Genomic DNA, 27,580 nt, shown 5'->3' on the forward strand with positions numbered 1-27,580 from the left:
CTCCAGTTGGACAAGATGTCTATGCTGGATATGAGTGAGTTTGGGGAGGCTGCTCCCTACCTCCGGAAAAGCTACACGGAGCAGCTGAAGCTCCAGACAATCCCCTTCGATGGTAAGAGCTCAAAGCAGCTGTGAGTGCCCTGAGCCAGCCCCTTGGAGCTCTCCTGTCCCTTTCCCAGTGCTGCTCCTCAAGCTATGGCAGGGACTCCAGAATTCCCCCCAGCACCTGGGAGGGGGAATTCCCTCAAAAGTGGGAAAAGCAGGTTTTTGACTTTCCCCTGAGGTGTGCCCCTGACACTGAGGGGCAGGAGGGCTGAAGGACTGGTGTCAAAGCTTTCTCCAGCTCCATTTCATTTTCGAGGTGTCCTCTCTGTCCCAGCCACCCTGCTTTTCCTTGGTTTGCCGTGCTTGGGCTCCAGGGCCCGACTTTGCTCCTCTCAGCTGGGCAAACAAGGAGTGTGTTGCTTCCTCACACTGTCCTTTTTTATGATGGTTTGAGTGCAGGCACACATGAAGCAGAAGATTTCAGGCTAGAATTCAACCCCAGCAGAGTAAACATCTTCTAAACACAAAGAAGGCAAAATAATCCTAGCTCCTACGACCAAAAACAAAGGAAGGAATAATCACTATCCTTCCATGTTATCAGACTGCATTTGTGTGGCTTTCAGTTGACAATTTCAAATGGTTTCCTACATTTCTACCTGTATTATGTCTCATTTCCTTTCCTTTTTTCTTTCCTTTTCCCTTTCCTTCCCCTCCTCCAGGAAAGAAGCGAGCTTGGATCCCAGATGAGAAAGAAGCTTACATCGAGGTGGAAATCAAAGAAAGCTCTGGTGGCAAAGTCACTGTGGAAACCAAAGATAAGGAAGTAAGCAAAATACCTTTCCTTTTCCGAGGGAGAGCAAGTGTGTGCGGAGGGGGGATACGTGTGACAAGATCACGTCTGAAATGAGGAGCTCTGGCTGATAACCCTGCCCCGCTCGCTGATCGGTCATGCCCCGGGGGGACACACACAGCACTGTCAGGACACGTAGGCCACTTAGTTGCCAAGAGTGGCCGCGGTTCAGCATCCCCCCTTCGAGTGTTTGCCGTCAAACGCGGGTTATCGTGACAGACAGAGCGAGGGGACAGTCGGGCTGGCCCCGCACAGCCCCTGGATGGAGAAGGACCGGCTGCCCAGACGCAGCACCGGCTCCATCACAGCCTTGTGTGATGCTGAACCGCTGCCCGGCTCATCCCAAAGGCTGAAATAAGAGGTAAGGGGGCCGATTGGCAAATTTCTGCTCGTTTTAGCCTGGATTTGCAGCACAACAGGCGCTGGGCACAGGGGGTAGGACAGGCTGTCTGGTGGTGAGGCTTCAGCTTTCCAGCAGCGGGAGGGAGGCAAAGCAAGCAAGCAGCGGCTGGTATTTGTCAAGATAATATCCAGCACAATTAGCTGCAAATGAGCTTAATTAACATTTCTTTCTTGACTGTGGGAGTCTCATGGCCCTGCAACTTCACTGCAGAGCAGAGACTCACCCTGGTGTGAAACTGGGAAAAAGGACAAGGACCTGACCAGGCAGCAAACAGTAGATTTTATTATTTCTATCTCTCTGTTAGACAGAATGACACTGAGAAGTACTCACGTCTGCCAAATTTAAAAGAAATATATATAATAATCTTTGAAAAGTGTTAAGGTTTTGGAAATACTTTTGTCTGAGACTGGGAAAAACAAGTAAAGAGATTTGTCCCAATTTATTGGGGAGGGGGTATAAATTTTAAAAGTTTATTCTGCTGTTGAGAACGCCTTCAGCTTCTGAGAGCAAAGCAATTTCCAAATCTTTTTAGCTGTTCCCTCTTGAAACTGTCTTTTTAAAGAATTTGTCACGGATTTACAAAATCAGAAACTATATCAGCTTTCCCTGGATCAGCATTTCCAGCAGAAACAGCTTCAAGAGAAGCATAAACCCACCCTTATCCTTCTATCTACCCTCCTGCTTTTAACACCTAACACCTTTTAACACCACGCACTTCATCTTCACCCATTAAAAAAAAAAAAAAAAGCCTCTGAAAGGTTTCATTTCATCTTTATTAACAAGACCAATTGCTAAATCCAGCTTGTCCCATCCAGGCCAGATACGCAACGGGATAGTTTCCCTGTGCTTGGCTTCATGGGATTAAATCAATCCAGTTTTAAGTGAAGGGGTACAGACTTCAGCTGTTTGCACAGGGACTGTGCTGCCACAGGCTTTTAGGCTGGGAAGAAGAGCACAGGGTGGGGGTGTCAAGCACATTGTGGATTCTGTCAGGCTCAGCCACAGCCCATCTGCCTGAGCAGGGAGCGAGGCTGGGGCTTGCTTATCCCAGCTTGGCTTTGGGTGCTGGTGGGGCTCCCCTAACCCTGTCACACTGAAATGAGGGTGACAGCAGGCATGGGCCAGGGCTGTCCCCAACATGGGGCTATCAGAATGTCCACCAACCTGTCAGGCTTTGGGGTAAGGGGCGTTTGGGGAGGGGGAGTTCTGGAGTCCGTCTGATGTGTCCCCCCTCCTCTGGCAGACGCGGGTGGTGAAGGAGGACGAGGTGCAGCCCATGAACCCCCCCAAGTTCGACATGATTGAGGACATGGCCATGCTGACACACCTCAACGAGGCCTCCGTGCTCTACAACCTGAAGCGCCGCTACTCCCACTGGATGATCTATGTAAGGCCACAGCACCCGGGGTGGGGAGTCACCCTGTGGGCTGGGGAGGTGAAAGGGTGCTGGGACACCCCCACCCCTCACCCAACCCATTTTTTCCCCCTGCAGACCTACTCGGGGCTCTTCTGTGTCACCATCAACCCCTACAAGTGGCTGCCCGTCTACACGGCGCCCGTGGTGGCCGCCTACAAGGGCAAGCGGCGCTCGGAGGCCCCCCCGCACATCTACTCCATCGCTGACAACGCCTACAATGACATGCTGCGCAGTAAGCCCTGCCCTGGGGACCCCCATCCCGGGGGCAGCTGTGCCCCCCGGGGCAGGGGGGAGGCTGGCAGCGCTGCCCTAACGCCGGCTCCTCTCTTCCAGACCGCGAGAACCAGTCCATGCTCATCACGTAAGTGCATGGTGCGAGCAGCGAGACCCCCCCTGTGCCGTGCCGTGCTGCCAGGGGAGCCCTGCATGGGCACCCTGTGCCCAGTAGGGCCCCCCCAGGCCGTGTCCCCCCCACCCAGCCTGGCAGCTGTCACCCTTCCCGCCCAGGCTGCCGCCGTGCCAGGTGACAAAGCCGGGCGGGAAGGCTCCCCCGCACCCCGACAGCTGCGGGAGCTGCCGTGGGGCTGCCAACATCCTCCCCGGAGAGACGGGAAAGGAGAGATGGAGGCCAAGGCCGCGGGGAGATGGCGGCCAGAGGGGCGGCAGCGGGGGAGGAGGGTGACGTGGGAGGGTGGTGTAGGCCAGGTTGATTTCAAGTGACATATAGATAAGGGCTATATAAAGGACTCTAAAGGACCCTTCGTCGCTGCCAGGAGCCACGGACATTTTTAGCCTCGGCCATGGCCTAATTAGGAAAGGCAGGGGCTGTGGAGAGATGCTTGGCGCGTGTCCGGTGGTGGCTCCGCTGCCTGCTCCCCCCCGGCTCTTTGTGATCTGGGATTACAATGGGAGAGCAGCTAACTATAGGGATGAGCTCAGCAGGGCCTGCTGGCCACCCACACCCCACGCCGGGCACGGCGGCGCCCGCGCTCGCCCGGGCCGGAGCCACTCGGCACGATGGCCCTGCCATCTCCAAGGCGCCCCAACAAAGCAGGGCGTGCTGAAACCACCAGCGAGGCCAGTTTCTGGCTGATCCCGGACAGCTGAAGCCCTGAGGCCAGGGCTGTGCAGCCTCGGTGGGTGCCGGCACCTCCTGCCGTGTCTGCAGAGGGCAGCTGAGCCCCCACGGCACCTCTGAGGAGCCAGGCATGGCCAAGGACACGGTGAGGATGGAGCTGAGTTTCTCTCCAAGGGCAATCCCCAAAGACAAGCACACTCCCAGGCTGGAGGGATCCACAGCTGCAGCCTCCCTGTCCCTCTGGCCCTTGGCTGGTCCCTCCTGGCAGTGCAGGGGTGCAGGTGACAGGGTCTCTGTGTGAGTTGTGCCTGTTCTTTGCCTCATGCCCTTGATCTGTGTATTTCTGTTGCTCTAAGCGGAGAATCTGGTGCTGGTAAGACTGTAAACACCAAGCGGGTCATTCAGTACTTTGCCATTGTCGCAGCCCTGGGCGACGCACCGGGCAAGAAATTAGTAAGACCCTCATTTGAAACAAGTTCTTGCTGTTTTCTTCCTTTTTTAATTTCTTTTTTCTTTATATTTTTCCCCTCCCCTCCCCCTTTCTTCTTTTTACTGTTTCTTCCCCCGACTTTTTGCAGTTGGAAGTGTGTTTTGGTCTGACCCACCCAGGGCTTGGCTTTTCCCTGACTTTTGAATAAGCAAGGCTTGAAATTATTCTGCTCAAGGGGAAATGGATTTTTTTTTTTTTTATGTGGCTGTTTAATCTGTGCAGTCTGGAAGAGGCACTTTAGACATTCTTTTCTCTTCCTCTTTCAACACCCCACCAATCTTCTTAAGGAGCATTAAAAGGATGGAATAAACCTTCCATTTCCCACCTTGCCTCTTTTAAGCCTTGCTTTTCAGCCTTTTCTCCTTTTTTTCCCCTCCTTTTGTTCATTTTGACCCTTTTCTACCTTGTGCTTTTCTTGCTCTTGTTTTGATTCTTGCATTTCTTTGGTGCTGGTTATTTTTGAGCTGCCCTTGCAATTGCTTATTTCTTCTGGATACATTGAGGCTCCAGCCTGCTTTTCCCTCATGGAAGCAAACTGGCTGCTTTAGGTATCAAACAAGCAATACTTCAGCATTGTTTTATTCCTCTTCTTTGGGTTTGGATTTAACTATTCTTGCTTTTTGATGCATTTCTTTATTTTCTTGAGCTAATCTATTTAACAACTTTTTGGCATTTCTTACAATGCTTAATCCTCCTGGTTTTTCTTTTTTTTTTTTTTTTCTTGGACTTCTTTTGGCACTAAATGGTCATGCCATGCTTTTCTGACCATGCTTCTTGTGGCTCTTGCCTGGCTTTCTTGGATTTCTAAAGACAATTTTCTTTCCTTTCTCTAGGCAGCTCTTGCCACTAAAACTGGGGTAAGTGTTGTGGACTCTTTAATGCTGAGGACAGAGTTCTGCTGCACCATAGATCTGTGATGGGGTGATATGTGGGGCCTCTGCCTTAGCTCTGGGTCCAAGGGCAGTGTTTATTTCTCCACTTGGCTTTGTATCACCCACCCTCCCATAGCTGGAAACTTTGGTGTTTCCTCCCTTAGTGACTTTCTGTCTTACTGATTCCAGCCTCTCCTTCAAAAGGGACCATTACTCTTCAAACAGTCGTTCCTAACCAGCACAGTGTTTGTCTGGGAGTGAATGACGTTAGCTCCTCTAGAAATGAGGTGAAGCCTCCACTCTCTGAAGACATTAGTGTGTCTCAAAGTCCAACTGAGCTTGGTGGTGCTGAGGGGCAGGGGAAGAACCTCTTTGCTCTGGCTGTAGATCTGGTGATGCCTGGACATGCCACCCTCTGCAAAGCCCTGGAGTGGCTCAGCCCACCACGCTGCAGCTGATGTCCTTCTCTGGGGTACATTGTTGAGGTGCTTGCTTAGCTCCAAGGAAACCCAGCAAAGGTTCAGTCCCTGGTGCTCCCAGCACCCCAAGGGCTCAGCCCTTCCAGCAGCTCTGTCGAACATCCTCAGGCTTTGTTTTCTCTGAGCCTTTATCTGATGCACACCCTTTGCTGGGGGATGTTCATTATCACATGGGTCTCAGAGCATTTGGGCAAACTTACAGTGAGACATCTGAACGCGGGGGCGGGGGGGGGCGAATCTGTGGGTCCTGGGGCTGCCCCCGTTGAATCTCACAGTCCAGCAATTTTAGGTCAGGCTGAATTTAAAGATAGCAGATCCCAGGACATCCAGGTGACAAGATACAGTTTGTTGATGAAGGTGATTCAGAGCTGCTCCCTCTCCCTTTTGGCCCTGCCATGTTTGGAGCTGCAGAGGTGCAGCAGTGGTGGGTCCAGCACTGAAAGAGAGGGTGGACAGAGCCCAGAGCTGGTGCTCCTCTCCTGAGAAAAGCCCTGTGAACTGTAATATGTCAGAGAATGGGCAAAAGCTCTCATGAAAAATCCTGCAGGTCCCTGTGCCACCAAGCTATTGCTGTTGTCAAACCCCGCCGTCCTTCCTGTGGATTGGCACCAGCCTCTTGCTTCTCTCCTCAAATTCTTGTCCTGCTTTACCTGCATTAGGCGTTTGCTGCCTCTTTACCTTTGAGCTGGGCATGTGAAACATGAATGGAAAAACAAGGTCAGGGGAAGATTAATCTCTAGGTTTGCTCAGAGGAGCTCCAGTGTGTCCAGCAGGTCACGCCAGTTCCCACCACACCAGGACCCTGCTGTGCAAATTGTTGATATAAAGAGTTGTTGATCCAGCCTGTTTTATAGATCTCTTCTTTTGCAACCAGCTGTGATGTGAATTGCCCAAAACTTTGGTTTGGTAGAAGAGGAATTGCCTGGCAAAGTCAGAGAGCCTGAAATGACTCAGATCGTTTTGGTGACATCGTGTGCTTGCTCTTGGTTTGCATATTGAAGCTCCAGAGAAAGAAAGGGGCTAAGAGCTGCTGTGTGCAGAGGGCACAGTAGCCTGGGTCTCCAGAGGGGACCAGTTCAGGCAAGGAGAAGCCCACAGAGAGCACTTCTGCAAACTCCAGCTCTGCTCACCCCTCAACTCAGCATGTACAGGCTGGAGATTTACTCATTCTGGGGTAGGGGAAGTGTTCTGCAGCCTACTCTGAGCTCCTTCAGCCTCCCTGGTGAGATGACCTGTTTCAGGTGAGCATGAAAACAGCTGCAGCAGCTCACTCAGGGCCCTGGTGTAGACCTATCCTGGATGTGATGCCCAGAACAGCCCCATTACCTCCTGAGACAAGGAGGTGCCTCAGGAGCAGCAGGTTCTCAAAAACACCTAATGAGGGTAGCAAGGAGCCCCTCTCCATTCTCTGTGTTGTTGGTTACAGATCCCCTCTGGCTCGGTGGAGCTGACACATCCTTTGGTTTGTTGGTTGTTTTTTTTTCACAGGGCACCCTGGAGGATCAAATCATCGAGGCTAACCCAGCTATGGAAGCTTTTGGCAATGCCAAAACCATAAGGAATGACAACTCGTCGCGTTTTGTAAGTGCCTCAGCAGGACAGGAGAGCTGGGAATGTCTCTGCAGGCTGGATGCGTGGCTAGTGGTATTGTGGGTTTGTACAGTGTGAGCCTGAGGCACTCAGCGGGGAGCTGGACCTGCTTCCTGATGGGATTGGATTGCCAGGGCCAAGTTTTCCTGGTTACATCAGTGCAGCAAATAGTGGCCAGCATGGATGGCCCTGGTGCCAAAGCCTGTGAGAGTGGCAGTCAGTGGCAGATCCTGGAGAGATGTCCCTTCCAGGATCAAAGCTGAGAGACACTGAGCACAGCCTGGAGTGCTGGGGCTGGGACAGACAAGTGTGTCCCTTCCAGGAAGCACCAGTTTTTGCTAAGCCCAGCCTGGCTCTGCTCTGGGCTGCAGAGCTCCTGTGCCTTGCAGGGGAAGGAGGCACTGCTGGGGAAGACCCTCAGCACAGCACAGAGCAGGGGGCTGTGGGCAGGCTCAGTAGCACACCACCCCACAGGAGTGCTTAGAGTTAAGAACAGGCCTAAGCACAGGGATTTATCTGCTCTCAGTGAAATTTCTGCCAGCCTGGTATTTAAAGCCCTGGGCAATGCTGTCTGAGCCTCTGCGCGTTACAAACCAGAGAACTTCACCCCTCCACGGCTCACAGAGCACAGAAACTTGCCTGGTCAGCAGGAGACCAAGAAGTGGGACATCAATTCAGTTTCTAGGGGCTCTTCAGAATCATATCTGTGTAGCCAAGCCCAGAACTTACCTCCTGCACGTGTTTTCAGGGCAAGTTCATCCGGATCCACTTTGGTCCCTCCGGAAAGTTGGCCTCGGCAGACATTGACATCTGTGAGTAGACATGTGCCAACTGCAGGGGGGTGGCAATTCATCCCACTCTTGGTGCTGATGCTGGGACAGCTCTGGGAAAGAAGCAGCCCTCCTCTAACCCCTCTGCCTTGTGTAATTCTAGATCTTCTGGAAAAATCCAGAGTGATTTTCCAGCAGCCCAAAGAGCGAAGCTACCACATCTACTACCAGATCCTCTCTGGGAAGAAACCAGAGCTGCAAGGTAAGGCAGCCAAAGATGCAGCACAGCCCTTACAGCATGATGGCCTGAAAATAGCTACAGACAGCTCTGCTGTCAGCTTTGAGGTTCACAGGAATGAGCAAATCCAGCTCACCATGCAGGTACTGCCCTCCAATGCTTTGTAGCTGTGCAGGATCATAGGATTGGTGGATAATTCAGGGTGGAAGGGATTTCAAGAGGTCATCCAGTCCAGTTTCCTTTATCCCCCCAGGCTGAGAAGCCAGACTAAAGCCCTTTCTGCCACTGTCTAAGGAGCAGAGGTCACTCAGGGTCTATCTGAAGGGTGGGAGTGCACTTGGCAAAGCTGCCTTGCACAAAGGCCATGCCATGTGGTGGGTACAACCTCAACCAGCTTGTGCAGATTGGAGATTTATTCATTTTGGGGTGGGGAAAGTGTTCTGCAGCCTAATTTGAGCTCCTTCAGCTGCCCTGATGAGATGACTCGTTTCAGGTGGGCTTGAAAACCCCTGCACAGCTCGCTCAGGGCCCTGGTGAAGACCCATCCTGGGTGTGTCCTCCAAGCAGCTCTGCCCTCCAGGGGCCACATCCCACAGAGTGCTCAGGAAACCTTTCCCCCTGCAGAAGGAAGGCTGGCACAGCCCCCTGGGGTGGTCAGCTTTTAGCTGTGGGCTCCTGAGCTTGGTGCTGAGCAGCACCTTATTAGGCAGCTCTGGAGAGTGGCACAGAGCAGTAATCTTATCCGGTGTCACAAGGGCACAGTGGCCACTTCTAAATCAGTCTGCAGCCAAGCCATATCCCAAGATAGCAAACTGGAGGTGGTCAGAGGAGAGGTGGACCCATGTGTGGACCTGCCTGGGCTGGAAGAGGCTGTTCCAGCACCAGCTGGTGCCCTCTAGTTGAGGCTGGTGAAGCCTTCCCTCTGCATCCATGGCCAAGGCTGCCTCTCTGTCACATTGACCTCACCCTCTGCATGTCGTCCCCCAACAGATATGCTGCTGCTCTCCCTCAACCCCTATGACTACCACTTCTGCTCCCAGGGTGTGACAACTGTGGACAACCTGGATGACGGCGAGGAGCTCATGGCGACAGATGTACGTGTGCAGCCCGGGCCAGGGGGGGCACAACCTCCTCCTGGGCAGCTCTGGGGACCTTTCCTGCCTTCTCATGTGTGTTCCCCCCTCTAAATTAGCTGGGAGTTCCCTCTGGTTTATTGGCAGTTGCTCTACACTTGCTGTGAGCCTACAAGAGAGAGCAGAGTGACTCTGATCTCCATCAACTGCCTCATCCAGATGGAGAAGAGAGAGTAATTCCCTGCATTAGGAAGGGCCTGCAGCACTTTCCATAGTGCCCATGAGAAGGAAGGTTGTAGAATCATTGAATCATTGAGGTTGGAAAAGACCTTCAAGGTCATTGGGTCCACCCTGTGCCCAATCCCCACCTTGACCCCGACCACAGAGCTCTGAGTGCCACGTCCCGTCCCTCCTTGGACACTTCCAGGGATGGGGACTCCACCACCTCCCTGGGCAGCCCCTTCCACTACTAAACCACCCTTTCAGTGAAGAAATTCTTCCTGACGTCCAACCTAAACCTCTCCTGGCATAACTTGAGGCCATTTCTTCTTGTCCTGTCCCTTGTTCCCTGGAAGCAGAGCCCAACTCCCACCTGTCTCCCCCGTCCTGTCAGGGAATTGTAGAGAGTGAGAAGGTCTCCTGAGATCTCAGCTTGGAAAACCTCCTTCTTGTGGATGCTAAGCTAATCCTTTTGGTTTCAAACAGGTCTTGTGGGACCTGGGCTCACATTCAAAGCCCTGTGGATGGGTTTCCTTGGTTAGGTGCTCACCCTGCCCAGAGCACCTTAGGAGATGGTGGGAGGATGGACCAAACCTCACCTCAGAGTGATTTTGTTCTCTCTGTGCTGCTTTGTCTCTCCTCAGCACGCCATGGACATCCTGGGCTTCAGCAATGATGAGAAATACGGCTCCTATAAAATAGTGGGGGCCATCATGCACTTTGGCAACATGAAGTTCAAGCAGAAGCAGCGAGAAGAGCAGGCAGAGGCTGATGGCACTGAAAGTGAGTTGGGCTCTGTGCTCCAGACCAGTCCAGCCTGGGCTGGGCAAAGTTCCCCCCAAGGGCAGGCTGGGGTAACTCCCCATGCCTGGCCTGTGAAGGTCTGTGTGATCCCAAGCACCCACACCAGGCCCTGCTATAGGTGCACAAAGGGACAGGAATATTTAGGACAGTCTTTCTGCAAGCGCTAGGTGGTCTCATCTGCATCAGACCTGCCTCAGCAGCATCTCAGGGTGTCACACCCCAGCTGTGCTTCATCCTGTTCAGTCTTCTCCTGCTTTTCATCTCTTGCACCTCATTAGTCAGCATTCCAGAGCAGGGCATCCAGAGGATGAGCCAGGCCAGGATCAGCACTGCAAGGACCTGCTGGGGTCACAGCCTCCCAAAGAGCAGTTAGAGCAGGGTACAGTCACTATCTATCACTTTTCCTGGTTTGTGGCTTAGGAAAATCCAATGCAAATCATGGATCTAAGAATAGTCAGGCTGCAGAGCAAACCTGGAGGGAGAGGGTGACTTTCCAGCATGTGGAAGAATGGGAAGGGGGAGCCCCAGCACTTCCCTAGAAGTTTTAAGCAGGGATCCAGCAGAAATGACTACCTGGTTCAGACTTTGTCATGCTAACATTCATGAGGGAAGAGTTCTCATTACCTGAAGAATGTCAACACAGGCTTTAGCTACTACCTGATAATTAATGAAGATTTTGTTCTGGCAGTGATTTCCTTACAGAGGTGATTTTCTAGCTACAATCTGCTACTAGGAGTCTTTGAATGATAAACAAGAATATCACCTCTCTTCTGGTCACTTCAAATTCTCTGCATGGAAATCTAAGCTGCTGTTGGAAAATGCGTAGATTCCCAGATAAAACCTGATAAGCCCCTGACAAGGTGCTATAGCCATTGTATCCAAACACTGACTTCTCAGGCAGGAGGTCCAGATTTTAAAAGCATCACACAGTACCCAAGATGGGAAATCACATGAGACACTGGAGGAGACTCTGGAGCAGATGGGAAAAGTGGTATAGTTAGCACTGATCATCATAAGAGCTGGTCATTTTTTTTGCTTCCTTTTTTCCCTTCCCAGAGCTTCCTTGCTGGCTCCTCATACCTTTGTGCTGCTTTCCAGGTGCTGACAAGGCTGCCTACCTGATGGGAATCAGCTCAGCTGACCTCATCAAGGGGCTACTCCATCCTCGTGTCAAAGTGGGCAATGAGTACGTGACCAAAGGTCAGAATGTGGAGCAGGTGAGTGGGACAGGACAGGGGCTCCCTGCTCATGCTGGTGAGTGACTCCTCTGCAGCCAGGCCTAATGTGCTCTGCACAGGGGGAATGGGGCCTCAGTTCACTCCCTTGGGTTTAGGAGGGGACTCCAGAGCAGCAGGAGAAGATGTATCCACAGTTAGTGGCTTTTAGCAGCTGGGAAAGTTGGTGGCAGAGCTGGCAGATAGCTCTGCACATGAACCATGGCTGGAGGTTCAATGCACTCTTCGAAATGTGGGTTGGATCACAGCCAGAGGAGGTCCAGGTTCTATGGATCTGCTTCACAGACAGTCACACTCCTGTGGAAAGTCCAGCCCTGAAAAGTAGAAGGCTCATCTAAACACTCAGCTAAACGGATCTTGTGGGAGATTCAAATGCACCAAAAATGTGTCTTGTCAGATTGTGGCCACATCCCAGTTCAGAACCTAAACCTGGAAGCCACTCCTTAAATACACTTCAAAAGGATCTTAGGGGCTGGTGTCTTATCCAAAGTGAGCTGCAGGCTCTTTACAGGGCACAAGGCTTCTGAAAATATCACTTTAGAGTGTATTTGTATCCTAAGAACCTTGGAAGCAAGGCCAGACCAGGGACACGAGAACACACTCGTGAGCAAAGTGAAACCTAATTTTGGAGCATATACTGTAACCACAAACTCCGTGGATCAGTCTGTTCATCCTTGGTGGGCCAGAAGGAGCTCTCCTCATCCTCCTCTGGCTCCTCCAGAAGCAGGGAGCAGCTCATGGCCTGCCCTGTGCCTTGCCTTGCAGGTGCTCTACGCTGTGGGAGCTCTGGCCAAAGCCACCTACGACCGCATGTTCAAGTGGCTGGTGACAAGGATCAACAAGACCCTGGACACCAAGCTGGCCAGGCAGTTCTTCATCGGAGTACTGGACATTGCAGGCTTCGAGATCTTTGATGTGAGTTCTGAGCAAACAGGCAGCTCACAGGGCTGATTTAGCATTGCTGTGGGCACATCTCCAGGGATTCCCGGCTACCTGCTCTCACAGCAGTGCAGCTGGGCCTGGCAGAGATCTCCTTCCACACCCAGACAAAGCAGAAGGGTGAACCCCTTCACTGCTGGAGCTCCTCCTTCTGACTCACGTCTGTTTTGTTCATGCAGTTCAACAGCTTTGAGCAGCTGTGCATCAACTTCACCAACGAGAAACTGCAACAGTTCTTCAACCACCACATGTTTGTGCTGGAGCAGGAAGAATACAAGAAGGAAGGCATCGAATGGGTCTTCATTGACTTTGGCCTGGACCTGCAGGCCTGCATCGACCTGATTGAGAAGGTAAAATCAGACTCAGGGCACAGGAATGGTGCTGATGGTAGATGGTTTGCTTGCAAAGGCTGGAACAGTGAGAGGTGCTCTGCTACCAAAATTCAATTATTCCCTCCCCAGTCAGTGGCAAGTGTCCAACTTTATTTTCCCCCACTTACAGCTCAGAGTCTCCAGCCCACTGAGACCTTTGTGACAGAAATTCTGACTTTAGAAACCATGGAAATTATGTTCCTTTGCACTGGGGAGACACAAAACCTGGTGCAGCCTTTTCCTTCAGAGAACTGCCCTTTTTTCCCTCCCCACTTGCTGCCTCTCAGTTCCTCTTACCTGATTGACAGCATCTTGGAGAAAAGATCTCCATGCACGGAGGAAACTCACCTTTTTTGTTTGGGAAAGGAGCAACCCTGTCAGGATACTGGGGAGCATCTCCCCTTCCCAACAGTCTGAAGGAGCTGGACAAGCTCCCATGTCTTGCAGGCCTGGCCAGTCCCACTCAGAGTGGCTGGAGGTCAGATACAGCCCAGAATATGCCAGTGACAACTTGGCCCCTGGCCAGTGTCTTGTACCCGAACTCCTGTTCAGGTCTCCCAACTCCAGCCTTGCCTCACCTTGCTCTGTGCCACATCCCTGTTTTGGGGTGGGACTTGGCAAGGCTGAGCTCAGTCTCCTGTTTATACCTTCTCCCTGCAGCCAATGGGAATCTTGTCCATCCTCGAAGAGGAGTGCATGTTCCCAAAAGCTTCTGACATGACCTTCAAATCGAAGCTCTACGACAACCACATTGGGAAGTCTCCCAACTTCCAGAAGCCCCGTCCGGATAAGAAGCGGAAATACGAGGCCCACTTTGAGGTGGTGCACTATGCTGGTGTGGTACGTCCCTCTCAGCTCTTCCACAGCGTCCCCACCTTCCCCTGGCAGGGACAGGGCTGCCCTCACCTGTGCCTCTCCTGTGACAGGTGCCCTACAACATCATTGGGTGGCTGGACAAGAACAAGGACCCCCTGAATGAGACAGTGGTGTCCATCTTCCAGAAATCCCAAAACAAGCTCCTGGCTTGTCTCTATGAGAACTACGTGGGCTCTGCTTCAGGTGAGGAGGATCCCCACCCTTTTTTTGACCTTGATCTCTCCCTCCCTTTGCAGCAAAACCTTCTCACCCCCATTTCCACCCCCATGCCTGTGTGCAGCCTGGGCAAAGGGAAGACCCCTTGATCCCTAAAAACCTCCCTGGCCTGGATAGATGGGTGCTGTCCCAAGGGTTTTAGGTGTGTGGTCAGGACCAGGCTGAGCTGGTGTGGGGCTGTAGGGCTGTTGCTGGTGGCTCTGTGACTTTGGGGTGTGTGAAGGGGTCTCTTGTTACCAGGAGCTGAGGAACAATGCCCAGAATTTGGCACTGTGGGAAATGTTTTTGGTGTCTTTGGCTCTGCTTGGCAGCAGGGCAAAACCATCTCTGCTTTACAGGGAGCAGGGGCTGGCTGTGGGCATTTCAGGGGTGTTTGGGGGTGCTCCTGAGTCCTCCAAGCTGAGCAGGTGTTTTGCTGATGTAATCAATATTTCAACCCTACAGAGGAGCCTCACAAGCCGGGGACCAAGGAGAAACGTAAGAAGGCAGCTTCTTTCCAGACAGTGTCACAGCTGCACAAGGTAAGAGCCAGCCCCTCGTCCAAGGCATTGAGGGAAACGTGCTCAGAGGGTCCCCTGGGAGTCCCACTTCCCTGCCAAGACTCTTGGCATCTTGCACTTGAGCTCCTGTGGCCTGAAGGACCCCCAGAGCTCCTCATGGACCACCACTAGGCAAAAACTCCCAACACTCTCTCGTCCCTGAGCAAAGGGCAGAGTCCCAGCCCTGTCCCCGTGCTCCCAGGACAGGACAGGACAAGACAGGAGGTGATGGCTCCCTTGTTGCTGGGGCTTGTGCTGCCCCTGCCCACGTGACGCTTGCGCTGCTCGGCAGCTCCTTCGCCTTTGAGAGAGCGGCAGTTAAGACTTGTAGTGATGTTTAGATAATGTATTACATGAACATCACTTTAAGTCTGTGCTACTTCTCTCCTCACTCTTACCAGCGGGAAGGACAACCTTTGGGCAGAAGAAAATGGAGGAGGATCTTGCAGGTCTCTGTCCTGGGCTATTTTACAGCTCAGGATAACACACATCCCCATTCCATGCTCACCACAGGAGCTGTTAGTCCAGCACAGAGCTGAACCAACTGGGAAACAGCCCAGAGGGGTTTGTGGGCCTGTGTCCTGCCATGACAGCCTCGTGGTGACAGGGTAGTGGTCACAGCACCAAGGCTGACAGAGCTAAAGGAGTGTTTGGACAACACTCTCAGGCACATAATGGGATTGCTGGGTGTCCTGTGCAGGACCAAGAGTTGGACTTGGGTGATCCCTGTGGGTCCCTTCCAAATAGAAATACTCTGTGATTCTGTGACAGAGTGCTTGAAGAGGCAGAGCCCCTGCTCAGGGAGAAGTGTGACTTTTTCTTTCTCCTGGACAAGTCACAGACCTTTGGGAAAGGTGTCTGTGGTGAGAAGTTGCCCCATGGAGATGTGGAGCTGTGGGAAGGTGTTCCCTTCCCTGAGCTGGTCCTGAACAGGCTGAGCCTGTACGAGCAGGGGAAGGAAAGATTAAGGGTGCAGGTGCTTTTCCCATGAGCAAAGTCAAGGCCATGTCTTGCCTTGAGCCCTGCCTCGGAGAGAAAGGAGGTGCAGTCTGGGTTGGCAGGGCCCTCTGTCATGGCTGTAGGGGGTGAAGCACTGTGGAGGTGCAGGGAACTCCTGATGAGCCAAGGATTGCAGCCATTGTGGACCCCAGCACTGGAATTGCAGAGTGCCAAGCACAGAGCTGATGGGCACCAGCAGAGATCTCTACCAGGAATATGCTCAGTCCTGTCTTCCTGGATCTCCTAAGCAGCAAAACTTTACCTACAAATACTTGGGAAGCATCTGGCTCCTCTCTGGCACAGCAAAACCTGCAGGTGCCACTTGGCTTTGCCAGCCCAGTCCCCTCTGCCGTGGCTGCCATCCTGGCAGGAGGCAGTGGTCCTGCCCTGAGGTGAAGGATGTGCCACTGGCAGGATAGCAGGAGGGAATTCCCCCTTTCTCATGACAAAAGGGGCTCTCAGGGTCTGCTCTCTCCCTGCCTGAGGGGAAGGGGCTGGAGAGAAGTGGTTGTAGAGGAGCAGAGCAGAGCTGTCACCTCACCCTGTGTCTGCCCTGCAGGAGAATCTGAACAAGCTGATGACCAACCTGCGCTCCACCCAGCCCCACTTCGTCCGCTGCATCATCCCCAATGAGACAAAGACCCCAGGTATGGGTGGGCTGAGGCAGCAGCTTTGCAGTGCCCCTGGGGAGACCCACGTGTGGGATCTGGCAGGGATTCTTGCACCCACCTTCTCCCCGACCCTTTTCATGCTGCCACTGAGCCCTAATCCCACCTCCGTGCTGATTCTCTGTGACCCAGGTCAGTCTCCTCTGCTGGGGAGAAGGAGCTTTGCCAGGCTCCTGTTTTGGCTGTGCATTGATGGTTGGGCTGCTTTGCACTTGTGTATAACAGCAGGCACAGATGAATCTCTCAGAGTGACTCCCCCCATCTGAGGTCCAGGCTGCAGCCCTGGTGCTCAGCACAGACCCACAGGACACCCATGTTCAAAGCACGGGATGTTGCCAGAGTTCAGGCCCAGGCTGCAGCTCTGTTTGCTCTGTCTTGGGCTGAGCACCTGCTCCAGCTCTGTTCCCACCCGCAGGAGCCATGGATTCCTTCCTGGTGCTGCACCAGCTGCGGTGTAACGGGGTCCTCGAGGGCATCCGCATCTGCCGGAAGGGATTCCCCAACAGGATCCTCTACGCAGACTTTAAGCAGCGGTAACTCCCTCTTCTTCCTCACCCAGCAACCCACACATGTTCTGGAGGGAGACAAGACTTGTCCTGGCTCCGATCTGCTCCCCAGCTTGTGCAGGGCTGGTCTGAGCCCCCACATACCCCCAGTGCACGTACAGTTTGGGATAATTGTGATCTGTCAGGGTTCCCTGGTGTCTGCTCTGCAGAAGAGCCAGCTGGTTCAGACATGGCTCCAGCCTGTGCTGCAGCAACATGACCCTGGTGGGGACTGGCATGATGGGGATTTAGGGATGATGATGGAGCTGTGCTGCAGTTCTCCTGCATGTCGCCCCTCTGCTCTGTCCCTGCAGTTACCGTATCCTGAATCCAACAGCCATTCCAGAGGACAAGTTTGTGGACAGCAGGAAGGCCACAGAGAAGCTGCTGAGCTCCCTGGAACTGGACCATGCACAGTACAAGTTTGGTCACACCAAGGTGAGACCAGGCAACTGGTCCTTGGGAGGGAGACACTCCCCTCCTGTCTCTCTCCATTCCCATTGCCCACATACTCAAGGCAGGAGATCAGGTGCCTGTGCCGTGTGTGGGTGCACCTCCAGCCAGAGCAGGGTGGGGTGTGTGCCCATGCAGGCACTAAATCCCTGCTCCATGTATCTGCACACAGCCCAGGTTGTGTTCCCCCTGAGCCATCTCTGCTGGTGACTCCATTCCCACTCCCTTCCCCCCTTCCCCAGGTGTTTTTCAAGGCTGGTTTGCTGGGCTTGCTGGAGGAGATGCGAGATGAGCGTCTGGCCAAGATCCTGACCATGCTGCAGGCCAGAATCCGCGGGTTCCTCATGCGCCTGGAGTACCAGAAGATCATCAGCAGGAGGTAGAGTTGGAGGGGGGAAGAGGCAGAGCTTTGTGTGTCTCCTTGTTCCTGCTGCACGTGTCAGTGAGTTCGACCTGCAGGTCTAACCCTGTGTCTGACAGTGGTTGGTGAAGGTGCTGTCCTGAGGGATGGAGGCAGACCTGGGAGAGGTCTGGCATGGCTCTGGTAGGGAGGATCTGGGGTGGGGGAGCCTCTGGTTTCTGCTGGAAGATTCAGAGGGAGGCAGAATGAAGAGACCTGAAAGCCAGGCCACACCACCCATCCCACGAGGGCCAGTCTGGTGTGCAGACAATGATTCATCCACCATTCTACCATTTATCCAGCTGGTGGAGAATGGAGCCATGTCCAGGCCTGCAGAGGCCAGGATTGGGGCATGGGAAATCTACACTCCTGATGATGCTGTACTTGTGTTCCCTCAGGGAAGCCCTCTATACCATCCAGTGGAACATCCGGGCCTTCAACGCTGTCAAGAACTGGTCCTGGATGAAGCTGTTCTTCAAGATCAAGCCCTTACTCAAGTCTGCTCAGACTGAGAAGGAAATGTCCAACCTGAAGGAGGAGTTCCAGAAGCTGAAGGAGGCTCTGGAAAAGTCTGAGGCTAAGAGGAAGGAGCTGGAAGAGAAACAGGTCTCCATGATCCAGGAGAAGAACGACCTGACTCTCCAGCTGCAGGCAGTGAGTGCCTCACCCTCTCTCTGGAAGTGTAAAGACAGTGCAGGGTCTGTGGGTAGCAGAAGGAGCAGAGGGTGGTGGATCCCTACTCAAACCTCTTGCAGTTCTGAGGCTCCCTCATGGCCACAATCTGTCAGGAAGACTGTGCAGACTTAAAGCAACCTCTCAGGGGTGTCCCTTGGCTCTGGAAAGGGAGGGATAGCAATGTTTGCTCACCAAACTGTGGCTCATCTGTGCCATTTCTGTGCCAAGAAGTGCCAGTCCAGTGTTTCCTTCCTCTGGAAAGATTTAGTTGCTTTTTGGCTCTGGTTTAGCGTTAGTGGTTGAAAATGGGCAGTGGCTGTATTTTTTGTACACCTGAGCCCCTCGGGCTTGCTCTGCCCATTCCACACGGAGAACTTCAGCTCTGGGCTGGCACACCAGGACCCAGAGCCTGCTGGTGTGCTCTGGGACAGTGGATGAGCTCTGGCTCCCCTCTTGCTCTCCCAGGAGCAAGACAACCTGGCAGATGCCGAGGAACGCTGTGACCTGCTGATCAAGTCCAAGATCCAGCTGGAGGCCAAGGTGAAGGAGCTGATGGAGCGTGTGGAGGACGAGGAGGAGATGAACTCAGAGCTCACGGCCAAGAAACGCAAGCTGGAGGATGAGTGTGCAGAGCTGAAGAAGGACATCGATGACCTAGAGATCACTCTGGCCAAGGTGGAGAAGGAGAAACATGCCACAGAGAACAAGGTAAGAGACCTCCCTGGAGCCTCAGTGCTTGTGGGAGCACCAGAGGCACATCAGGTGTGAGGGAGATGGGGTAGGGCAGAGTGAAAAGGGATGCGGGAGAGGGAAACCTCCCCCCAGTGTCCTGTCTCCTTGCTCATGGGGGTGTGGGCAAATGGTTCTGTGCTGTGGACAAGTGATTTGGGGCACTGATAAACCTCCTGGTGGGACCAGCCTGGCCAAGGGAGAAGGGCTGGCTGTTGTTGGGGTGCTGGGCTGCTGTTGACCATAGACCTTCTGCCTTTCAAGGGTGGGGCTGCTGAAGCAGCTCTGCACCCTCTCTATCTGAGAAGATGGGCTCAGTTTTTGACTGCACTTGTTTAGGTTAAAAACCTGATTGAGGAGATGGCTTCTCTGGATGAGATCATTGCCAAGCTGACAAAGGAGAAGAAAGCCCTGCAAGAGGCCCATCAGCAGGCCCTGGATGACCTGCAGGCTGAGGAAGACAAGGTCAACACGCTGACCAAAGCCAAGGTCAAACTGGAGCAGCAAGTGGATGATGTGAGTATAGACCAGGGACAGTGAAACAAGAGAGTTTTGAGTCACACCCCCAGGAGAGCCCGAAGGCTGTCCCTGAATGGGATCTGGAGGGGTGGGGTCATTAGCAGATTCCCATTTAATACAGCCAGTTGATGAATAACCCCATAGGCGAACTGCCCCTGAACCAAGAGCACTGGTCTGGAACACTTCAGGGAGAGCAGTCCTGGGCTGAGGGAATGGGATTGGAGACCAGCTGGGAAACACCTCTGTCTCCCAGGGCTGGGTGAACTTCCCACAGCAATGGACACAGGAAGGGTGGGGCTGCAGAGGGTCCTTTCCCTCCCTATCCCGTCTCCCTTTATTCTCCAGCTGGAAAGCTCTCTTGAACAAGAAAAGAAGGTCCGCATGGACCTGGAAAGAGCAAAGAGGAAGCTTGAGGGAGACCTGAAGCTGGCACAGGAGTCTATAATGGATCTGGAGAACGACAAACAGCAGCTGGAAGAGAAGCTCAAGAAGTGAGTGTGTGACATGTGCCTGGGCTCTGGGTTTGCTCTGCTCCTCTAAATCAAGCCTCTGTGTGGCCTCTGCAGGGATGTGGCTCCTGGGCACTGCTGGGGTGACCAGTCCAGGCAAAATGAGGGCTGAGTTATCCTGGGCACTTTGCAGGGCTGCTGTGGAGCTTGTGAGCTACACAGACTCATAGATCAGGGCACCATAGACCTTGGAGTACATTGGGTTAGAGAGGAGGGACCTGCCTGGCAGGACCCAAACGCAGCTGGGACCTCAGCTACAAGTACAGACTTCATCACTCATGTCCCGTTCATGTTGGGGAGCTGAAGAGCACCTTGGGACCTCAGAGGGAAACACTCAGAGCCAGCTGTCTGCAAGTTTGGCCACTCCAGCCCTCCCTGAGAGCCTTCTATGAGGTGTTTCTTACCCCTGCAGTCCCTTTCCTGTGTGGGTTTGTTTGTCCTCTAAACCTGGGTGTTACAGTGCAGGGAACTTCAAGAGCCAGAAAGACCTGTCAGGACAGTGTTTGTCTTCTTTCTGTGCAGGAAAGACTTTGAAATCAGTCAGCTGAACTCAAGGATTGAAGATGGCCAAGTGACTGAGGCCCAGCTGCAGAAGAAGATCAAGGAGGTCCAGGTATGATGGGAAGAGCTGTTCTCGCAGCCCAGGGGTCTGAAATTCCCATCAGATGTAATGTGCTGGGGAATCTGCATGGGCCAGTCCCTCTCTGAGCACAGAGGCACCTCCTTGGAAAAAGAGTGATAGACAAAGCTGGCCTGGTTAGCAGAAGCAAAGCTCTCTGCCAAAATGTGGTGGGCTGAAAATTAAAGAATGAGCTATTGAGGTGAGCTGTAGCACCAGCCTGAGGGACAGCTTCTAGATTGTAGCTCTCTGTCCAAAATAAAACCTTTGATCCAGTGCCCAAACTCTGAAAATCCAAGTCTAGTGCGCTGGGCTTTTTCCTGTCAGAGACAGACCCCCTCATTCATGGAAGTTCCCATGACAAGAAGCTAATAGCAGCCTGGATCCTGATGGCAGGGCACAGAGGAGAGCAGGAGATGCACAAAACACGCTTCCAAGGAGCACCAGGAACTCCTGCCTCCCAAAACAGCCCGAGCATTTGCTCCAGACTCGTGTCTTGTTGCTCCCCATCCTCTGTGGACATACCTTGGTCCATTGTGGAGGGCAAAGACGCCAGAGCTTCATGCAAGGTCTGGAGCATCTGCCTTGCTGTGTCCCTGCAGGCCCGCGTGGAGGAGCTGGAGGAGGAGCTGGAGGCCGAGCGGGCGGCCAGAGCCAAGGCGGAGAAGCAGCGGGCAGAGGTGTCCCGGGAGCTGGAGGAGCTCAGCGAGCGGCTGGAGGAGGCCGGCGGGAGCACAGCCACGCAGCTGGAGCTGAACAAGAAGCGGGAGGTGGAATTCCTGAAGCTGAGGCGGGACCTGGAGGAGGCCACGCTGCAGCACGAGGCCACGGCGGCCGCGCTGCGCAAGAAGCACGCGGACAGCGTGGCCGAGCTGAGCGAGCAGATCGACAACCTGCAGCGCGTCAAGCAGAAGCTGGAGAAGGAGAAGAGCGAGATGAAGATGGAGGTGGATGACCTGTCCTCCACCGTTGAGTACATCACCAAGAACAAGGTGGGGGCTGGTCCTGCGCGGGGCTGGCTCATCCCGTCTGTGAACGTCGGGGCAACTGGTGGTGGTGGGTCTGTGGGGTGGTGTCCCAGGGAGCTCTTTCACTAAATCACAGAATCAGCTGGGTTGGAAAAGAGCTCTGAGATCATCAAGTCCAACCTTTGGCCCATTAGCACCTTGACTACTAAACCACAGCACTGATGCCACATCCAGTCTCACCTTAAACATCTCTGGGGATGGTCAATCCACCACCTCTCTGGGCAGCCCATTCCAATGGCTGAGCACTCTCTCTGTAAAGAATTTCTTCCTAATGTCCAACCTAAAGCTTCCCTGGCACAGCTTCAGACCAAGTCCTCTTGTCCTACTGCTTGTTGCCTGGGAGAAGAGACCAACCCCTGGCTCCCCCCTCCTGTCAGGGAGTTGTAGAGAGTGATGAGGTCTCCCCCTGAGCCTCTTCCTCTCCAGGCTCAACAACCCCAGCTCCCTCAGCTGTTCCTCGTAGGAACTGTGCTCCAGTTCCCTCACCAGCCTCGCTGCCCTTCTTTGGACACACTCCAGCCCCTCAATATCCTTCCTGAACTGAGGGTCCCAGAACTGGAAAGTTTGCCATGGCTGAGTGCCTATTTTTCCCCCCTTGTCACTATGGCAGAGTTTTGTTTGTCCTTGTTGAGTCTGGAGGCTCTGGGAAGGCATTTCCTGTGAGACAGAGTTCAGAGAGCCACTGTCAGTTTAGCAGAGACACGAGATCCCTGGCAGGTTCCTGCTCTCTGCCCCGTGTGCCCATGGGATCCACAGAGCAGGGCAGCGAGTCTCCCAGGCTGGCAGGACGGTGCTGCCAGGCCCAAGCTGGGCTCACACAGGCTGTGCTTGGTGCCTGCAGGCCAACGCTGAGAAGCTGTGCCGCACCTACGAGGACCAGCTGAACGAGGCCAAGGCCAAAGTGGATGAGCTGCAGCGGCAGCTGACGGACGTGAGCGCCCAGCGGGGCAGGCTGCAGACTGAGAACGGTGTGTGGGGCAGAACAGGGGTGGGGGTGCCAGGGTACAGCCAGGCAGGCTGTCCTCCTTCCCCCAGAGACCCTAGTTGTGCATCAGAAGGAGGGGTTCCCTTGCCTTTAGCTGACTGTGCCTCTGCCCATGGCCCATCTTGCCCATGTGGGATGCAGCTGGGACTGCTGAAGGCACAGGCTCTGGGGAGTGAAGGCACACTCTAGGGAGGGCAAGGGAGTGCACATTGCAGCCCTTCAGCCCCAAAGTAGCTGTTTTTGCTCTGTTTGAACCCAGGGGAGCTTAGTCGGCTGCTGGAGGAGAAGGAGTCCTTCATCAACCAGCTGAGCCGTGGCAAGATCTCATTCACACAGAACATCGAGGAGCTCAAGAGGCAGCTGGAGGAAGAGACCAAGGTGAGGCTTCTAGGGCATGGCTGATCTCTGAGTGACAAGGACCACAAGGAATGGGGTGTGTGTCACACCCTGGCAGTGGCCCAGGCTCTTGGACTGGGGAGGTGGGACATACCCTGCACACGGGGCGGCTCTGAACCTTGGGAAGAGCCTGGGAAGAACAGAAGTTCCCTCCTGCTGCTCCCAGTGCCACAGCCAATGTCCTGGAGCTTTGGGGCCAGCTGCTGCCCTCACAAGGGCTGCTCTCCCTCCCTCAGAGCAAGAACGCCCTGGCCCATGCCCTGCAAGCCTCCCGGCACGACTGTGACCTGCTGCGGGAGCAGTACGAGGAGGAGGTGGAGGCCAAGAGTGAGCTCCAGAGGAACCTGTCCAAGGCCAACGCCGAGGTGGCCCAGTGGAGAACCAAGTACGAGACTGATGCCATCCAGAGGACTGAGGAGCTGGAGGAAGCCAAGTAAGTCCCGTGGCGCAAGTCGGGTGGCAGGTCTCCATTCACCAGCAGGGCTCTCCCAGACCCCGGGGTGACCCTTCCACGCGGATTTGAGGCTGCTCAGAGCAGCGGGGTGGGGTGACACTCGGGCAGGGAGCGCTCACCCCGGCTGCCGTGGGCAGGAAGAAGCTGGCCACCCGGCTGCAGGAAGCGGAGGAGGCTGTGGAGGCTGCCCATGCCAAGTGCTCCTCGCTGGAGAAGACCAAGCACCGGCTGCAGACGGAGATTGAGGACCTCTCGGTGGACCTGGAACGCGCCAACTCCGCCTGTGCCGCCCTGGACAAGAAGCAGCGCAACTTTGACAAGATCCTGGCCGAGTGGAAGCAGAAGTACGAGGAGACCCAGGTGGAGCTGGAGGCGTCGCAGAAGGAGTCACGCAGCCTGAGCACGGAGCTCTTCAAGCTCAAGAATGCCTACGAGGAGTCCCTGGACAACCTGGAGACCCTCAAGAGGGAGAACAAGAACCTGCAGGGTAGGACTGGGCTCAAGCTTTCCCTGTGGGCTCTGCCCAGGCTCCTGTTACCGTGGGCAGCCTCCTGCTCCCCTGTCCTCAGGCCAGGGTGGGATTGGGTCCCTTCTTGGCAGAGAGCAGACCTTGCTGCTCAGCCCATCCCTTGGAGGGATACAGCAGCCCTGCCAGGATGCCAGAATGTGTCCTGCCCTCTTGCTGGGGCCCTTTGGGAGGTCAGGCAGAGCCCCTTGGCTCCTCTTCCCAAATGGTGCTGCCAAGTGCCAAGGTTGTGGCATGACACCGCCCTGGGGGTGTTGCCCTTGGACAAACAGGTCTCTCCAGGTCCTTTATGGCTCTCCCATTCCCTCTCCTTCACCCACACTTCAGAAATGTCCCCAAGCACAACCTCAGCTGCCCTCTGAGGGGCTGGGTGGACATCAGCTGAGCCTGGGGCAAAGGGATGGGGATCCCACCTTTGCAAGACTGGCCCCATAAACTCCTTCCTGACTAAATGCCTTCTGTCCCTGCCAGAGGAAATCGCTGATCTGACTGATCAGATCAGTCTGGGTGGCAAAACCATCCATGAGCTGGAGAAGGTGAAGAAAACCCTGGAGAATGAGAAGAACGATATCCAGGCAGCTCTGGAGGAGGCTGAGGTAGATCCTTGTTTCTTACATATTCCCGCTGCCCTCAGGAGCCACTGGCCCACGCTGCAGCTCTGGTCAGGTGCTGCTGGAGGGTGACAACCCCTGAGCCAGGCTCTAACCCCTGGAGGTCATTCACGGGGGTCCTGCAAGCACTGCAGGCTCTGGGGTGCTTCCACCTGCCTTGTGCCCCATAATGCTGGGCTAAGTGGTAAGGCCAGGCTGCCAGGCTAGAGTGGGTGGTCCCCTCCCTCAGGAACCACTTTCCTATGGCTGAGCTGTTTCTAGGGAGCTCTGGAGCACGAGGAGAGCAAGACTCTGCGCATCCAGCTGGAGCTGAACCAGATCAAGGCTGACATGGACAGGAAGCTGGCGGAGAAGGACGAGGAGTTTGAGAACCTGAGGTGTGTGGGGTGAGGGGACAAGGCTGGGCCATGGCTGTGGGGGCAGAGCTGGCACCGTGGCCCTGGCAGGGCTGTCCCAGGCTGGGTGTCCCCAGACGGCCGTGGCTGATTCACCATCTCCCCCACAGGCGCAACCACCAGCGCGCCATGGACTCCATGCAGGCCTCGCTGGACGCAGAGGCCCGGGCCAAGAACGAGGCCGTCCGGCTGAGGAAGAAGATGGAGGGAGACCTGAACGAGATGGAGATCCAGCTGAACCACGCCAACCGCCAGGCTGCTGAGTTCCAGAAGCTGGGCCGCCAGCTCCAGGCCCAGATCAAGGTTGGGCGGTCGTGGTGGGACAGGTCGGGCGCTGTCCCTGCCCGACCCCCTCCTGTCCCCACTGACCCCACGCTGCCCCACAGGACCTGCAGATCGAGCTGGATGACACCCAGCGCCAGAACGACGACCTGAAGGAGCAGGTGGGGGCCCTTGAGCGCCGCAACAACCTGCTGCTGGCAGAGGTGGAGGAGCTGCGGGCGGTGCTGGAGCAGGCGGAGAGGAGCAGGAAGCTGGCGGAGCAGGAGCTGCTGGAGGCCACCGAGAGGGTCACCCTGCTCCACTCCCAGGTGAGGCACTGCCACGTGCCATATCTCTGCTGGCAGGAGAGCCAGGAGCCTCTCCACTGGCCACGGTGAAGGGCCTGCCCTGGTCACACTGAGCCTGCTCTGTGTGCAGAACACGGGCCTGATCAACCAGAAGAAGAAGCTGGAGGCAGATGTCTCCCAGCTGAGCGGAGAGGTGGAGGATGCGGTGCAGGAGTGTCGCAACGCTGAGGAGAAGGCAAAGAAGGCCATCACGGATGTAAGAGCGTGGCGGGCACTGGGCTGGGTGATTTGGGGTGGGAGGAGAGGGGAGGGTCTCAGAACTTCCCCCTGTGTCTGGCAGGGCCGCCTGGCCTTGTGGTGATGCCCCTTTGCTTTTGGCCTGGCAGGCTGCCATGATGGCAGAGGAGCTGAAGAAGGAGCAGGACACGAGTGCACACCTGGAGAGGATGAAGAAGAACATGGAGCAGACCATCAAGGACCTGCAGATGCGCCTGGATGAAGCGGAACAGATTGCTCTCAAGGGGGGCAAGAAGCAGATCCAGAAGCTGGAGGCCAGGGTGAGAAGGCAGGGGCAGATCCCTGGTTTTGTCCCCCAGAAACCAGCTCCTGGTGCTGCCCTGGCCCCTGTCCCATCCCATCCCTCTGGGGCCAGGTGGTGCCTTGGGGGGACCAAGGGACAATCCCCAAGGACCTGCAAGCCTGTGCCCTGCTCCCAGCCTGTGCTCAGGGTGGTTTAGCCTCTGCTGTGGCTTCTCTGAGCTGGGAAGGTGACTTGGCCCCAGCTGTGCCCAGGAGCAGGGTGCTGAGCTGGGCTGTGCCTCCTGCAGGTGCGGGAGCTGGAGGGGGAGCTGGACACAGAGCAGAAGAAGATGGCTGAGGCCCAGAAGGGCATCCGCAAGTACGAGAGGAGGATCAAGGAGATGAGCTACCAGGTACAACAGCCCCAGCACAGCAGCATGAGGCACAACTCCCTCTGCTCAGCCTCTTGTGTTACCCACGCACCGAGCTCAGCTCAGCCTGGGCTTGTTCTGGTCTCTGTGCAGGGACTGACACGAGTGGGACAGGTTTGTCTCTGCCACAACATGCACATCCTTCTCTGTGTCCTTCTGCCCGCTTCCCAGCAGCTCCTGAGCTGGGTGATGGGACACAGGGAGGGAACCCGAGGGCAGATGCTGTGACAGGGGGCTGGGTTGGCCTTTGTGTGTGTGTGTGTGGAGGGCCTGGGCACCACAGGGACTCTCCGAGATAGGTGGGGGGCAGGTGGACCCTGAGCAGGGGGGGCTGCTGAGGTCCTGCTAACAGAGCTGGGGCGTTGCAGGCTGAGGAAGATCGGAAGAACCTGACTCGGATGCAGGACCTGATTGACAAGCTGCAGAGCAAGGTCAAGAGCTACAAGCGCCAGTTCGAGGAGGCCGTAAGTGCCCAGCACTGCTCTCCGGGGGTGGGGGACGGGGCTGTCCCTCCCTGGCACTGCCTGGCATGGCTGCAAGGGGCCTTGAGGGCGAGGTAGGGAGCTGTGCCCCGCACACCCACCCCTCCCCTCACCCCGTGCAGGAGCAGCAGGCCAACTCCAACCTGGTGAAGTACCGCAAGGCGCAGCACGAGCTGGATGACGCCGAGGAACGCGCCGACATCGCCGAGACGCAGGTGAACAAGCTGCGCGCCCGCACCAGGGACGTCGTCCTCTCCAAGGTGAGCACACCTGGCCTGGGGCAGTGGGGAGGTGGGCAGGGGCTCCTGCCAGCCCTGGAGCCAGGGCACTGACCACACAGCCCACGGCCACATCCTGCCCCGGCGCTGCTGCCCTCACCTCCCACTGTTGCTCCCTCCTCCAGATCCCAGCTCTCACCAAAGCCCTTTTGGGTTTTTTTCCCAGCATTAGAAGCCTAGGTGCCCACCCTGCCCTGTCCCAGCTGCTGCTGTAGGTTGGAGGCAAGTGGCTGCAACAGTCACACCAGCTTTGCATGTGTGAATAAATGTAGATCTGCCAGGACTT

At 55.1% G+C, this 27,580-nt stretch overlaps 1 protein-coding gene across 1 annotated transcript; it reads left to right on the plus strand.

The window, feature by feature from the left end:
- MYH7B (myosin heavy chain 7B) lies at nt 1-27,577 on the plus strand. The gene is made up of 41 exons (XM_027883309.1): nt 1-112; nt 765-868; nt 2,542-2,685; nt 2,791-2,947; nt 3,049-3,076; nt 4,150-4,246; nt 7,123-7,215; nt 7,973-8,036; nt 8,158-8,256; nt 9,223-9,326; nt 10,169-10,307; nt 11,427-11,545; nt 12,329-12,478; nt 12,682-12,852; nt 13,534-13,713; nt 13,800-13,932; nt 14,410-14,486; nt 16,063-16,150; nt 16,587-16,704; nt 17,031-17,154; nt 17,412-17,548; nt 17,968-18,223; nt 18,710-18,952; nt 19,313-19,489; nt 19,838-19,983; nt 20,524-20,614; nt 21,223-21,612; nt 22,490-22,616; nt 22,893-23,011; nt 23,266-23,462; nt 23,621-23,970; nt 24,481-24,605; nt 24,882-24,997; nt 25,126-25,318; nt 25,402-25,605; nt 25,715-25,840; nt 25,971-26,141; nt 26,412-26,516; nt 26,903-26,998; nt 27,139-27,276; nt 27,461-27,577. The coding sequence occupies exons 1-41, from the start codon at nt 16-18 to the stop codon at nt 27,464-27,466; spliced, it is 5,799 nt and encodes a 1,932-aa protein (XP_027739110.1). The 5' UTR covers nt 1-15; the 3' UTR covers nt 27,467-27,577.
- Nucleotides 27,578-27,580: the final 3 nt, after the last annotated feature.

This window comes from Empidonax traillii, unplaced genomic scaffold (genome assembly GCF_003031625.1).
Source record: "Empidonax traillii isolate 1590-97213 ecotype Southwest subspecies unplaced genomic scaffold, ASM303162v1 scaffold124:size1682992, whole genome shotgun sequence".
Classification (NCBI taxonomy): Eukaryota; Metazoa; Chordata; class Aves; order Passeriformes; family Tyrannidae; genus Empidonax; species Empidonax traillii.